Source organism: Cloeon dipterum, chromosome 1 (genome assembly GCF_949628265.1).
Source record: "Cloeon dipterum chromosome 1, ieCloDipt1.1, whole genome shotgun sequence".
NCBI classification, from domain to species: Eukaryota; Metazoa; Arthropoda; class Insecta; order Ephemeroptera; family Baetidae; genus Cloeon; species Cloeon dipterum.
The window spans coordinates 14,878,595-14,894,694 of NC_088786.1; the positions used below are offsets into that span (position 1 = coordinate 14,878,595).

The window sequence follows — 16,100 nt, forward strand, 5'->3', positions numbered from 1 at the left end:
TTGAACATGAGCGGGTGAAAGATATGGTAAAAGGCATAATCCTATTCTTTTTTTACCAAAACAAAAAGAATTGTGAATCGTCTCTTGTTACAGAGATGAAAAAATTTAGAAATAGCGGAGATCAAAGCAGAGTGTAGGCGAAGTGGTCCCAATTCGGAAGGCTTACTTGACCGCAATGCATGAGGCACAACAACACACTCGGGTCTGAAAGAACAAATTGACGTCAGCGGTTTATTATCGCCCCCGCTGACGTCACTGGGCTGCTACTCCAGCACTTGTGCGAAACGAACGAGAACTCTCTTGCTTCCGCGAACCTTTTCGAATAATTGCACCGGACTCGCCTCGCGGGACACGAGCCGACTTCCTTTTCCAACTTTGCATGTTTTCTGAAGATGTGGTTGAAAGAGTTTTCGAGAGCGACAGGAAGCAACTATTTTTTAGTTCAACTTGACTTATCGCATGTTAATACCTATGAGACAGCACTCAACATTAATTCGAGCCATCAAATTTTACGCAAATAAAAGCGGCAACATCGGCTGTGTTTTGAAGGCACAATAATTATTTTCATTTAAGCGATTCGATTCTTAAGTCGTCCTATGACATAATTGTAATTTTGAGCGTATGGAATGCGAAAGCATTAAGAGCGCCTTGGGAAATGGAAGGAGGCAACAAGTTCAGCAGCCTTGTCACGCAGGCTGCATAATAATTTTATGCGATTAGAATCGTTTTGCGCTTGAAATAGCCCTATTGCTGGCTACCATAAATTAGGCCGTCAACCCTACAGTTTCTGCAAGCGGCAAGAAGTGCTTTCCTAGGTTTAGCCAAAAAATAGCATGTAATTATAGTGGCTTGCTCTCATGCCACCTGATTGATTACCTACGAAAAAGGACTATTTTCGGTATCACAAGGTCGTTAGTCTAAATTGATTCAGCACTAACCGCGCATTTATTTACCTGGTTATTTGAGGCTTTTATTTAGCATTTGGATTGCTCTCTAATCACAAAACCGGCGAGAAAAATTTACTGCTCGTGCGTGGCCTACATCGTGTTGAGAGAAGACAGGAAAATTTCGTCGTTAATGTAATCAAACGCGTTGAGGAAAAGGCCTGGGTGGGTACCGCACCCATCCACGTCTACTTTCCGTGTTTGTTCAAAACCACATAAGTTAAAATTATCTCAAAACTATGCCTTTTAACTGAAGCATGAAATTTAGATGCGTGTTTAAGGAATCTATTATATTAGAACAAAAATTCAGTTCATATCATTTAGAAGAAGTGAAATGTGCTGTTTAAGAACTTTTGTCATGAAGATTAGTTGACAAAGTCTATTCTTAAAATTGGCTCTCACAAATATGACAACACAACATTGGCAATTAATGAAAATTACAGATACAATAATTATATTGTATAAAATCTGTTGCCAGCAAGCTTTCATTATTTTGTAGTAACGCTTGGCTAAAAGAGGAACAGCGAATTGTGAAGACACTGTGTGGGGTCGCTCTGAGCAGGAAATGGTCGATGCGGAAAATTGGCACCGTGTAATAACATCAGAAACAGCGCTGTAGCGTTGGCAGACTCGTTTCAATGAATAAACCCACTTGAATGCGGATAATTTCGACGGGTTTCGATCATTATTTTGGAAGAGGCGGCTCGCAGCTCGAGCTGACACCCACGGAATTCGAAAAGGCGTGGGTGTCAGCTCAGCAAACCCGGCCAACGCGTGTACATAATACGCTGGGCTAAAATTGGTCTTTATAGCTTGCAATATTTGTCCTCTAGCTCATGTGTATCAGTGTTTTTTTTGCTCCCGCTGATCAGTCGATTTAAAATTGCTCAACATCTCCTGTGTAGGATTTCAATCCTTGAAACTAGGATTTGTGTGACATTACATCAATTAATTTAGGAATTTGATCAACAATGTCAACTCAATATACTGTATGGCACATGAATTTATTGTTATTCCGCTGTTAAAAATCACAGCAAAAAGAATGATTTCTGTCAGAAGAATCAAATAATGCAGCTTCCACGGTGTGTAGTGTGCTGTTTTTTCCATATATGAATAAGTATTTTCAGTCCCCAGATGGGTCAGGAAACTCATGAATTAGGGGTTGCAACTAGTAGCCGAAACTAGTAGAGCAGGGCCTATCTGTAGAAATATGGAAAAATAAACAGCTCAATACACACCTAGAAAGCTGCATTTAATCCTTCTGACAATTATGACAATCGCGCGTGCTTCTGCATTCATTGGCATCTGTCAAGAAGAGTGATTCCTATTTTTTTTTAGACTGTTTAAGAATTAATTGCGCATCTCTTTCAATCTTGCAAATCAGTGGAATCATGAACCATTGATAAAAGTTGGGCTTTTTAACTTTTACTTTTTTGGAAGGGGTTAGTATTAGCAAGCAAGTTCATAAATAAAAAATGCGTTATATTGAGGATAAAGCATCCAACCATAGCTGTACATGGGCAGCCTCCATGGAATTTGAAATTTTTCATGTATATATAACAATAAACACCTCTCGCTGTGTTATTTCCGAGAATTTAAAACGGAGTGGTGCTTTTTTTGCACAGATGGGATGCTATTCGCGGAAGCGATCACAGAGCAAATTAATTACATTTCTGCTATTCGCAGAATCCTAATTCACGGTCCTTCGTGGAAGGGGTTTGACTGTTACAGTGGACACAGGCTTGAAATAGGTCCTAAAATTACGGCTCGACATTGATTGTAGCGCGTGGCGCGCGGGCAAAGGCCAAAGGTCGGGCAGAAAGCTCGCTCGATTGCGTCTGGTTCTAGGAATTTCCATCTGGGCTAGCAAGCGAGGCAGGCGCAACATTTCTAATTAATATCCACAATTATTTCCTTTCAATTAGTTGATGGAACGCTTGGTGCATGACTATAAAAGCAAATGCAACCTTAAGACCTATAATCGTCAAATAGCTATTTTACTCTTTAACAATGCGAATAATGTTGAACATAGAATCGATAACATGTATAGAACATACGCACAATTATTTTCTATTAAAGAATTGTTTTAAGTTTTGTTTCGCCGTTATCTTTTTATCTCCAAAAAAGTGTCTGAAAAACTGTTTAATTTTTGGCTGGAAATTAACTGTTGAAACTGTATCAATGCATGTAAGCTCTCGTTAAAAATGCAAAAATAGAGAAATCATTGAGACGGAGAGTGCCAAAGATGATTACAAGTATCCAATCGGTTTGGACATCAGGTGCATGAGAGAAACAACGTCACTGTGCCCATAGTAAAGTAATAAACACCATTCATTATAGCAGGAAGATTTTTTCAGATCTCAAGGCAAGAAGCCCCTGGAATTGTATGCTTGTGAATCGTCTCTCTTTTCCTACGTAAGCTGTAGCCTTATTCGTATCTAGTGAGCTGTATATACAATGCAATTTTACCTTATATTAGAGACCTAGCATACCAGCGTGGGGTTTCCTAGAAAATCACGCAGTGCGCATTGAAGAAATCCGAAACGTTGGACAGAGCGATGTATCAAATATGAACAGCCATCTCTTTGCCTTTCTCCCACTAGAGGTGTCGGTCTTGTCACCTCCATTACACAAGACTGTCTTTTATTATTAGAAACACGGCTAGAAACACTGATGATGAACTCTCTTCATTGATTTTGGTCACATGAATTACAAATAAATAAGGAAATTATGATCACCATACAAAACTTTGGAATGCCCTATTTTTCGTTCATCAAAAAACTATTTACTTTAAAATTTCACGGGTGTCTATTCGATTGAAACTCAATTTAAACATCTTCTGGATAAATTGCTTAGAAAGCGATAAGAGAGAACAATAATTATTATTCCTTCCAACTCCTTCGCGAGAACAGAGTCGATGTTTCACAAGTGCCGCAGGATGTTAGCCTGCGCTGCAGAAATAGAACAGCAAAGCGTGGCGTGGGTGTTTGAAAGCACGGTGTTTCATCATTGCAAGGCCGTGGAAAGCATCCATGAGTGTATGGCTGCATGTAATAAATTTCCCGCCTGCAGTCCCCGGACCACCCACGTGCACATTAAACACTGTGTGTGAGGAAATCTCGTTGCAAAAGTGAAACAATATGTATTTCCATGTCGTCGTAAAATGAGAATGGTCGAAAGCTTTATTGAATACATATAATAAGTTTCCTCGACAACTATATTTTACCGCTCAGCAGGACTCATCGTTGATATATGAATATTTATGTGTTATTTCTCTGCTCTCAAGCTCCATATTATAGAAACAATAGAGAATATATATATTTTCTTTATGGGAGGATCGATTTTTTACAGGTTAATAGCAGGAAATAATCAGAGATTATGACAATTAGTATCCAAAGTCGAATCCCTTCTTAGCGGCGATTGGGAGTTTTTCGCCGGCCAGAAACGGATTGCCATCGTCTTTGTTCACAGCTCCTTTCTTGGCCACCATGTTCTTGTGGTCGTTGTCGATCTAAAATGATGAATTTATTGTTATTTTTATAGACGAGCCGGAAATTTGCTCTTGCCTTGAATTTTTGCACCATTTGTTCCAACCGGTGGTCGTCCCTGGACAGCGCCCGCGTCACCGAGCTTTCCATCGAGCAGTCGAACATGTGCTCCGTGTCGCACATGCAATCCTGCGCCGCCTGATAGTTGCGTGAGAACGACGCAGTGTTTTCAAACTCCGTCAAACATCCCTCTGAGAGTGAAAGTAAAAATAAAAAGGGGAAATCTCGAATAGGAAAGCTCTTAATTTATTTATTCGCGTATTAAATTATGCTTGTCGAATGAAATTTCTCGAAAGGAAAAATTATTGATTTGCGAACACACCAGTGAATCCGATCGGACAAGGGTTGGGCGGGTTGCAGTAGGCGGGAAGCACGGCGTCCGTTTTGATTTGCTTCTGGTTTTTTATAGTGCCGTCGGGCTTGAGGCGTTGCTTGCCTTCACCGGCGCCACCCGTCATAAACTGATGTCCCCAGAGAGGGCTGTGCTGCAGAAACTCTTGGTCACGCAGGCTTGGCGCAGGCTGATCCAGCGATCCCAGAATGGGTCCATAGTCACCCATCAGTTGGTCCTCACTGCTCAGGTCTTTCAACGCCTGCGCCTGCAAGTCCATATCCGGGTCCATTCTAAAATGGTTAAAAAAATTTATATAATAACTTGGTGCTCAGTTTTGTACCAATATATTTTAGAGTATGTTTAATATACTGGTTTAATTTGAAATATTTTCGTTTTGGATTATAAAATTAGATTTTAAAATCATCAATATTTTAGAATGGAATTTTCAAAGAAGCATCATTGAGTTCATCATGTCTTCATTGTGAAAATTCATGTTGAAGTAAATTGCAATTTGATTATAGAGTCAGGATAAAAGTTGTATGAATAGTCGTGTTTGTGTATATTTGTGGGACACAGACAGATGATATGACTGTCCTACTTGTTCATTCACATATTCCTCCATAACATGAACTAATTAAGTTATCAGTGATTAGGGGTAACGCTAATTACATCCCTTATGAAAGCACTGATGAGAGCAGCCTCGTTAAATGTTTATTTTGGTTTGGCGGCTAACGCGACCTTATAAGATAGCTCTCGTTAGGCCACCAGTTGCGCAGATGTGACGCGCGAGGTGCCTATCTTTGTTCGATCGCACGCTTCCTTGATGCGGGTATTGATCTTTCGTCACAGCCTTTAAAGGTCAATACACGCAAGTTCCCAGCGAGTATATATAAATTCGATTTGAAATTAACTCTGCAATATTCCCCAAATACTTTTTAGAGAGTATATTGCACTGGCAATGTCTAAATGCATCCCCAGAGATGCATATATCTTCTTGCTTGGGAGTTGGGGGAATTTGAGGACGTGGTTGCTAACATCGAGAGAATATTTAAATAAGCAATAGTCCCCAATCTATAACATAATCAAAGAAGATTGTATATTTTGAGCACCGTTTTGTTAGCACGCATAAAAATCAGCGTCATTTAAGAAAAGGCATTAATTTTTAAATAGCACACCTGTGGGGCCCAAGTGTTTTACCTTGATCCAATAGGAAACTGCATGCCGTAGGAGCCTGAATCTGTCAGGTCCTTGGCCATCTGATCCATGACCTCCCTGAGGAGAGCATCGGTGATGCGTGGCTCATGCTGGGTAAGAACGAATTCGTCAAGACCCTGAGATATCAACCCTGAGAAGACTCACCTTGAGGTGATGTGGGTTGTATGAACTAGCCTTGCCGACGAGAACGAAAAGTGCGACGATCAGTGCGGAGGCCATGTTGGGGGTGTTTCGGCCCTGAGTTGCGTGGCCCAGAACACACTCCCTGCGTGTTTAGCCAGCAGCGTAATGGAGGCGGGCAAAGTATTGATCGGCACCAGCCGACGGATGGACTGCTCCTGCGCCACCATCTCGTGGGCGCTCCCTGCATTTCACTCCAGTAACGATTACTTTATTTGTCCTCGATAGATTCGATAATTATTGATTAAAATGAGAAACTTAAATTAATGTGTTATGAAAGTGCCAATATTATAAAAGATCATATTTAATTCATAGTCAAACAGCACCCACTGGCATACCATTTTCAGGAAACTCAACGTGTTTATATATAATTCGATGAATTCAGCTATGCCATTTAGGCATCATCTAACAATTGTGTATCTAATTATTCCAAGACTTTAATCGTAAGTGATACAGTCTGCAACCGCAATTGAGCCAAATTAGATGCACAATTTTAATGTTCATCTGATTCACTGCGCTGCGAGTCGTTTTCGCAGTACTCGATCAGAATCTGTGGTGCTTTCCGAGAAGGCATGATTTGTTGGTAGGCGTCGGTGTCTTCATTGTTGGTCGAATCGTCCAAGTCGGTAGAAGCGAAAAGGAAACGACTGGAAGCCACTTTGCACCGCAGCAGGTCTAGCTCGTAGCGCGCCGCGGCAATTTGCTCCCTCTGCGCCAAAACGAGCTCATTCAGCCGGCGAACGTCATCTCTCCTTCCATTCACCTCCTCACGGCTGCAGTTTTTCTACGAATTTTTTTTTCTTAAAAACGAGTTCAAGAGAAGTTTTTCCAGCTCACGTGTTTTGAGTTGTCCGGATTAATCTTTGAATTAACTTGTTTGAGAAGTTTCAGAAGTGTTTGAGAGTTTTTCTTCTTCTTTTCAACTTCCAGCAAAATTTCTTTGTTTAAAACGATTTTTTCATCCTAAATCACAGTTGTTAGAACAGAATCATATATTATGGTCCCGTTTTATTTATTTGATTCAAGACTCAAAGGTAAATTAGATGTCACTTGAATAATTTTCGTTTTAGGAACATCCAAGCGTACCTCTAAACGTTTAAACTCTTGTAATTCAGCTTTGCTCGTTTCCAAGTGTCTAGGCTTTGTGAGATTTTCAATTTCACAGCTTAAAACAGCTTGTTCCAATTCTGTGATATCTAAAACCTAAATGGTTTATAGAATAAATTGAGTAATATTGAGTAAATTGTAAAGAATCTTACTCTTCCTAATCTTTGAATCATTGTTTCCTCAATTTTCGAATTTGTCACTTTTATTTCCTCTTCAATAGCAGAGGTTTTAGCTTTCACCTCTTTTAAATTCTCTAAATCATTCCTTGAAATAAAGCCTTGTCAAAATAGCCATCAATCACAGCTTAAATTTTCCTACCGATACTGATCATCAAGTTTGGCTGCTTCTGCGCGGAGCTCTCCGCTTTTGGCGGAGAGCTTGTTCATCATTTCGAGTGATATCAAAACGCACTTTGAAAACTCAGCTCCTGCTGGAATTTGGTGCAGTTTCAATGGCACTGCGATCTGCAACTCGTTGATTTTTGCTTGTCTTTCTCGCTGAAAGATGAATACAACTCAACCCAAACTCAAACCTTTATTTTTTTAAAAATTAAATTGCCCTCATAATTTCTACTATCAAAGTCGTAAGTACTTGTCCCTTTTACTTACATAAAATACATCAGTGCTGTGAATGATGCACTTGATGTTCTTCTCAGATAACTTGAGTTTTTTTCTCAGCACGTCGTCGTCCTTCATCATTAAACCAAATATTCTATTTTTCTCCATTAATTTCAAATTAATATCGTATCTGGAAGAGATTTTCAGAGTAAAAATTTAGCATCTACACACACCTTCTTGAGAACATATATCAAAGATTAAGCTCACCTTAACAGTCTGCAGTGATTTACGTAGTCAAACAAGTCTTGACTGCAGCCCGTTGGACAGACTTTCTCGCTGACACCCTTGCAAGTTGAGCCGGCACTGCTGGTGCCGCTACGATTTTCATCTGATCCTTCAGTGACTGAACCTAGGGAGCGTTTGCGATAAAGTTGAAATTTCCTGAGCATTGCAGCGACTTGACCGCTTGTACTTTGTACCTTTTTCCTTTTTTTATAACCATTATTGTAAATGATTCAGTGAAATAAAATAACAATTTATAGTAAATAAATGATTGATTAATTACTGGAAATGCTTAGCGATGGCGGTTTGTATTCTTTTCTGAACAAAAGTATCAGGTGCTCAAAGAATGCTGTTCCTTCAATCGCGGAAACTACCTCTGCTTCCAACTTCTCGATCTGATATTGCAAGGCGTCCACTTCCTCTTCCACCACTGCCAGTTTTTCTTGCAGCATTTTCTTCTGTAAAAGCATTTAAGTCATCATTCCAGATAAAAACTAAACATTTTTTTTAGCGATGTGTACTTAGTTTTTTTAAAGCTAACACCGATATCATTAAATCATTATTCATTAGCTGTTTATTCATTTACGGCGTGGTAAGTGTTAAGTCAAAATGTCCTAAGCTAGGTGAAACGCTTTTTCTAAACTTTAATTCCTTTATGAGAATTTTGCCATACGAAAAAGTACATTTTAATGTGGCTTACACAACCTAAAATTATTTAAAAGTTCGAGAACAGAACATTTAATCTAATAACATTAATCTCAAAAAGTGAAGATCCATAATTTTCAATATAATTCGGATTTTCCAAAAATTTGCAGATATTCTGATTATACTTACATTTTCCAAGATCGTTTTCTTTGCGTCCTCCATTTCTTGGAGTGACTCTTTCAGTTCAATCTGCTGAGCTTCCATATGAGAAACAATTTCTAATTTCTGATCCAGCATGAAGTTCCACTGTTTCAGAAGACAAATGTTGACGTCGCATATCAGACGCTCCTCTATCAAGGCTCTAACTTTAGCGTCAAACCGCGATACAGAGGATAAAACTTCATCAGTGCTACAGTTACAGTTATTATTTTTTTAAACCTCGCAAATAAAGCATTCGAAACCTTTGACCAAGTGGTTGATCTGGATGAAGAACTTCATCTAAATCTGTCAACGTGCAAAGCTGGAAAACTTCACTCATTTAAATTTTTTTTAATAAGTCAAGATTTACCTTAAACAAATAATCATCAGGCTGCTTCAAGTCATTGATCAAAAACTCTGCGTCAGATTTCAAGATTTGCTGCAGAATTTGCCTCCGTTCTTTTTTCAGCAGAATGACCTTGTGATTGAAATTAGATTTTATGTAAAACATCTGAAACAGGATCGATTTAAATTAGTTCTACTTAAAACAGTGCACGATTTGCAATATGAAAGTGAGAAAAATTTTAATTCTTAAATTGTCTTTGTTCTACTTGCCACAGCACGATTTTTTCCGTTTGATGTAAACACGATATAAATGCAAGAAGCCAATTTTCGTGTTTTTAATTCACACATACTTAAGCTAGTTTATATTTTCAACATGATACGTATTTTTTGGAGCGCGTAATTTTGCTACTGCACCCATATTTAAATAACCTTTTGTTTGGTGATTTTCATGCATTCCAAAATTTCGCTACTGCCGTCTCTTTCATTGTTTGGTACAGAGTACTCTGCATCCGTCTTTAACTTGTAAACTCCCATGTCAGTGTCTTTGACTATCGAGTTGGATGGTGACCTCCTCGGTCTGCACTTCTCGAGGGCGTCCACCTTGCGCAGGTCATAGCTTCGCTGCATTTGACGCTGCCTCAGCTTTTCGGCTACTTGATTTGCGGTAGAAACGCTCTTTCTTTGGTACCGAAACGGTAACGCGTCCAGGTCAACTATCGTTTCCTCCGCATCGCACTTCGATAATGACACAGCGTCCATCCTAGTATCCCATAAGGAATGAGTATATTGAAATAGTGGTAACTATATTTTGTCAAAATATACAAACAGTTTCAATCAAAACAAAATTAAGAATTTTCCATTAAGGAAAACATTACGAAGTAAAAATTAAAACTGACGCTTGCGCTTTATATTGGTGAAATATTGATTTTGTTAACATCATCAGATTTCGGTCAGATTTCGCTCTTATGGTTTTCAATATGTATATTAAGTAATTTATTTAACTAATAAATGAGGGCAAAAACATGGCCAAAACTGTTCTGAAATGTTTGAAATCAAACATCTTATTGAGATACAAAAAGACAGCAATGTATTATTTCTGGTGCGTATATGAAAATAAAACTTAAGTTTATGAAAATATACTCACCGCAGAAAAATTGGAAATTTAGGTATTTTATTACGTTGAAAATAAGAAAAAATTATTATTAGCAAACTCTTATATTTCAATCAAAGCACGTTTTTCAACAAATCAAAATGTTTTATTTTCAATTAAGAGACGAATTCAAAGCTAATTGAAATCTGTTTTCGGACAAATTGTAACCTCCAGAAAGAAATTCTAATTACTTACCGAGTCTTAAGTGTAAATTCCGGTGAATGTGCGTTTATTTCCACGTGAGCCGCCGCTTGAGGTTGAGCGTGTGATGTGGCACGTGACTTTGCAATCAAGAAGCTTTCCACAGAACAATCCTCCCTGCACACACAAAGGTTCTTCACGCTAAATTTAGGGCTTTGGAAGGAGTTCATCCCTTTATGCTATGAAACATGCAGACTAATTTAAACAACACTAACTAATTATATTAGGGGCTTCCAAACACCTAGCCAATAAATTATGCTTTATTGTAATTTATAACTTGTATCGCTTACAAAACGAAATTAGCAAATTAAGAAAATTGATTTTCAACTGGAAATATTTTTATGACAGGTTAAGTTGCATAATTTTTATTTCTATAACACAACTAAAAAAATTAATCCCCGGCTCGTTTTCTGTAGAGGAGAATTTAATGCATCACCAGCACCACATACCCTACTCCCGCAATTTTTAAGCACGTTTCCTGCAGTGGTTGCAAGAAGCATGAATGAATTCTGGTCCATTCGTTCCTTTTCCTTTCTATTTCCGGCTCGATCAAAGCTGTTAATCAAGCTTTTAAATTTCCTCCCAGACAGTGATTAAATTTACCTAAATTTTGAGTTCTGATTAGTCGAACTTTTTCCTCTAGAAATCCTTGAAGCAATGGGTGCAAAACTAGAATATCCTTTTTTAGCCTTTTTAAATTAATTTTTTAATATTAAAAGTGAAAAAATTAGGATGAATTATACTGTGATTTTGTATATGCCTCTCGCAGCAAAGCCATCTGCTTGAGAATATGCTCCCTGGTGGAAAGGACGGCGTTTGAAATTCGTTTTTCCGCCTTCTGCACGCGAGTCTGCTCAACGGATCTAGTACAGTTCTTTGCTGCCACGTGACGCGATTCATTCTGTCAAAATCAGTCAGTGATCAGTCAAAATAAAAAGCATCGTTCACCTCGAGCGCCACGGTGGGTCGACTGATGATTGATTCGCCGTTTGCGGATTTCTTCCGTTCACCTATCGCGAACATGAAAATGCTTCCATCATCGCCAGCTGTGAAGCAAAAGGCGGCGTCGTGGCTAAAACTCACTGCCGACACTCGGCACCCGCGCTCGCTTTCGTGCATGCGAATCCGCCAAAATCGGTGCCACGATTGTTGCTCCTGTTGCACGTCAAGTGCAGAAGAAACGTTTAGTTGCACTTCACCGCTCTCAAAGCCCATCAAGCAGGTCGATTTGTCTTCACTGCACGACATAAAAATGGAGTTTGAATAATTCGAAAGCTACTGGGGATGCTATAAGCAAACAGCATGAATTTGACAAAATATAAGTGTGCTAGCTCTAGATGAAAAATAAAAAATAGACGAGCCGATCGAAATTAACTTGATTATGCAACATGCATAACAGCGCTGTACAATACGTTGCATAATAATATGCCACCTTATGCAGGCGCATGTGAGTTGCAAAGCGCTGCTTGTTGACATGATCGGTATTTGCTTAAATTCGTAATTATTCAAGTCGAGCAAGGCTATCGTCATTATATCATCCGTTTGAATGAACAGAGTGAGTTCAAACGCAGTCCACTGGTTGCAACACACAATGTGAAATCCTGTTCAGTTCAATTTGTATTAGAAAAATAAAATTATTTACGTGTTTATAAATTTTACCATTCTGTAAAGCGTTGTCCCCGTACCGATTGCAATCGCTCAAATTAATTTGTGTGCATGGTAAAACTTTTAGCTTGAAAGATATTTTGGGATTTTCAATTTCGAGTCCATTATCGACAGAAAAGCAATTTAGTATCCCGTTTTCACACAGAACTAAAAGCTTCTCGCTTTCCTAAAAAGATAAAAAATTACAAGTCATACACATAATTATTGATTAATTTTTTTACAGTGAGAAAAGTTGCCAAGATTCTATGTGAAACTTCTATGTAGCCGATTGGAATTAATATTCCCTTTTTAAAATGGACTAAAAACACTCTTCCATCGTCACTGGCTGTCACGACAAAAGAGACATTTTGATCGAAACTGATGTTCAAAACTCGCTTATCGTGTGGTCTGATGCCTTGCACTTCCCAAATCCTCTCATTTTCCCACTGAATCGCGCACAAGCTGAGCGAACCATTTTCGAAACCGACAATCAGCATTTGACCATCAACCTGAAATAAATAAATTTCACACCATTTGCGATTCCTTTAATTGAAGCGCATACATTTTTCGGTAGCCAGTACAGAATGGCCACCTCCATTTCAAAATACTTGTCCAGAAATTTTCCCGTCACGTAATTGTGCACCAGAATCCTTCCATTTGGGCCAACTGTGGCGAAGAAGGGTCCAAAAGAGCAAACTACCATTGAGATTATTCTTCCTGCGTGGCACCTATTTCAACGAAAATGTTCCAGGTATCGATTTGTTAAGGAATCATGGAGAGCAGTTCCAGGTGAATTTTGGTGGTTCTTATGGACGCAAAGTTTTGGCGTAAAATTTCTAACTTACTTACTTTAAGTTACTTAAAGTACTAATAGCTAAGATGAAGGGTGATTCCAATCTTAGTTTTAAGTTGAAAAACCTGCTCCAAGCCGCTCTTTGACCTTTAAATTGAAAATGTGCCTAGCATTGAGTTGATCTATTTTTTACAATCGAACTTTCTTACGCACTCTAAGGGTAGCCAAAATGAACCATTTTAGGCAATTTCCAACCTTCAGAGTGTGACCCTGACATGACCCTGAGTGTCAAAATTGTCATAAATCAATAAGTTTGGTGTCAGACCCTGTGAAGTATCAGAAATTCCTGCAGGGAATCCTGGACACCGGATTGTTACTAAGATCGAATAGCCCTATGGAAACATGGAGAGTCGAAATTTAGGAAGAATTTTTTCTAATCTTTTGAAATTAATTTAATTGGTTGGAACTTATCCGGGATTATTTATAGCATATTTTGGATTTCCAATTTGAACTCAGATCGGAGCAGAAAACAATTGAAATGACACCAAATCTGATAATTTAGGACAATTTCAGAAAAAAATCAAGTGCCCACCCACTTAAAAATTTCAACGACAAAAATTTGGGTTTAACTGCCGCATAAATTCACCTACAACTGCTCTTGAATTTTTATTTACTTAAGTAATTGTTTGCAAATTGACGGTGCTTGCTCCTCTCCTTTCAGCGTTGGACCAACGTCAGCAAGCCAAATTGCTCCAAGAGCGTCCTACATGAAGGGGTATATAACTAATGTTTGTATATCAATTGATAATTATAAACTTTAATTTAATGGCAATTTAAAAGTTGTATTTATAAAACCTCGAGTAAAAGTGAATATTTTAAAAATTGTCTTTAGCACTCGTTTTATACAAATATTAAATTTTCAACGCTTTTACAACCTGAAGCAACCAGGTAAGTCCATCTGGCTGGGTAGGCAGTTCAATTTTGGAAACGAGACAGCTGTTCTCACCGATGGTGAAGTAAACAACGGACTCATTTCTGCAGTACAGTCCGTCGTGACGGGCATTCAGTTTTTCCATGTCCCATGCGCGCACCCATCCGTCAGTACCTGCAACGTGAATTTCAAAATGCACGCCCTTTCGTAATGAGGAAACTTGTGTCCGTGAACGTGCACCGATAAAGAATCACATAATTAACAATTGGATGAGTAAAACCTATTGAAATGAGCCAAGCATCGTGCCGATGAAAGGTGTACACAGGCGCCTGGTGACACGTGACCGCCCTCCGCGTGGTCAACTCAAAGCTTAGTTTATTGTTTGCCCAGATGAGAATGTTGCCCCAGTCACAACCACTTGCCACCTGTCAACAGCAGATGCACATTGACGTAATGACCTTCAGATGCATTCATTTTAATGATTTTTTTCTTGCGCACAGTGCTTTGTCTCTTCTATATAATTTAATTCTCAAATTGTAACTTATTCGCGCTAGTTTAAATGCACAATTTTCAACAAATCCTATAATCTAAAATATTATTAAATTTCCAATCTCACAATACACAGATAAGAGTTATTCACAGCACCTTTCCATCCGCCAGAAATTCAAAGCCGACAATGTTTGACATCTCGGATGAGCCGAATTTCCCAATATCGCCAGTCAACTTGACGCCAGTGAAGGTTTTGGCCGTTTGCCAGAATTTAATGTGACCTTCACCTGTAAGGGAATGAGCAAAATAATATGTATAATCATTTAGTTAATTCTAGATCGTACGCACCACCAGAAATTATGACGTCGGGCTGAACTTTGGAAAAGGCCGCCTTGAAGACGCACCTATTAGCCGCCTCACACTTGACCAGCATGGCACTTTTCTTCCAGTCCCAAAGCGCCAGTGTGAAGTCCGGAGCGCCTCCCAAAGAGCAGAGAATTGTTCCATCGTGACTGAATATTGGATTTTAAATTCCATTTAAGACTTTCCGCTCATGTAAAAATGTAGTATTATTACTCAAAACAAATTTCATATTTTGATATACCCAAGAGTATTTGTGTAATAAAATTCATCGTAAAAATTACTTGTAATCCAGGTAGACGAATGCCTTTTCAGTTCCGTTGGTGAGTGTGCTTACGACATCAAGAGTGGGCCAGCTGAGAACGTAAATGCTTGGTTTGTGTCCACGCTCGCCAATCGCCAACTGGCTTGAGTGGTAATTGGCCTAGAACGCGAAAATTGAGTGCAAAGGGGATTATTTGGATTGAAATTTTACGGAGATGTGGCCAACACCAGTACATCTGACGCTCCGCTGCAGCTTCATTTCACCGGTTTTAGTGTTGAGAAAGTGGATAATATTGCCAGAAACGTAAATCACCGTGTCTTCAATAGCACACAAATTGTACAGCTTCTTGCAATCATAGCCAAATGATTTTCTTTTGTTTTGGTTAAGACAAGGAAATAAAACGTGAGCTATAAATTCCACGAGATATATAAAGCATAAAAAGTTTGAGAAAAATTTAAAAACCTTCAGTTATAAAATATGACGCTGATGTGTAAAAAGATCAACTTCAAAAAACATTAAAATATATCTCAAAAAAGTATATGAAGTCTATGTTGGTTTTTAAAAAGGATACTCTAACGTAACGTAACGAAGCATCCCCTCATCGCTGACAAGAGGGCCGACACAAATTTCGTTGATGTTTTTTGAGGCTTTTTCGACGATATTTTGCACAATACGGTCCATTTTTCGACTAGCCCTGCTCAACTCAAATCAACACAATCATTTGGAGTGGCGTTTCTATGGAAACGCACGCGCTATCTCACTGACAGCAATTGGTATGGATGCAATAAAACAGTAGTTTACTATTATATATATTATTGTAACATATTGCTATCAGAAATTTGTACGATAGAAATAAAGTGTAAATTAAAAAAGGACTTAGAAATAGATCAGAATATTATTTTTGCGAAAGCG

At 38.6% G+C, this 16,100-nt stretch overlaps 2 protein-coding genes across 2 annotated transcripts; both read right to left on the bottom strand.

Moving 5' to 3' along the window:
• Positions 1–4,089: 4,089 nt before the first annotated feature.
• 7B2 (Secretogranin_V domain-containing protein 7B2) lies at positions 4,090–6,353 on the bottom strand. Its single transcript, XM_065497132.1, has 5 exons — positions 6,186–6,353; positions 6,024–6,130; positions 4,815–5,116; positions 4,511–4,683; positions 4,090–4,455 (listed from the first exon to the last, which is right to left on the bottom strand). Exons 1-5 carry the CDS (start codon positions 6,258–6,260, stop codon positions 4,330–4,332), a joined length of 783 nt encoding a protein of 260 aa, XP_065353204.1. The 5' UTR covers positions 6,261–6,353; the 3' UTR covers positions 4,090–4,329.
• Positions 6,354–6,480: 127 nt separating this feature from the next.
• Positions 6,481–15,875, bottom strand: LOC135940700 (uncharacterized). The gene is made up of 29 exons (XM_065486108.1): positions 15,760–15,875; positions 15,399–15,558; positions 15,208–15,347; positions 14,912–15,075; positions 14,720–14,850; positions 14,355–14,499; positions 14,079–14,248; positions 13,818–13,906; positions 12,913–13,078; positions 12,593–12,859; positions 12,366–12,537; positions 12,139–12,307; positions 11,655–11,943; positions 11,450–11,607; positions 11,310–11,395; positions 11,156–11,261; positions 10,701–10,823; positions 9,785–10,115; positions 9,381–9,521; positions 9,274–9,332; positions 9,002–9,221; positions 8,451–8,625; positions 8,153–8,294; positions 7,937–8,075; positions 7,647–7,825; positions 7,481–7,592; positions 7,308–7,424; positions 7,059–7,184; positions 6,481–7,005 (listed from the first exon to the last, which is right to left on the bottom strand). Exons 1-29 carry the CDS (start codon positions 15,867–15,869, stop codon positions 6,715–6,717), a joined length of 4,677 nt encoding a protein of 1,558 aa, XP_065342180.1. The 5' UTR covers positions 15,870–15,875; the 3' UTR covers positions 6,481–6,714.
• Positions 15,876–16,100: the final 225 nt, after the last annotated feature.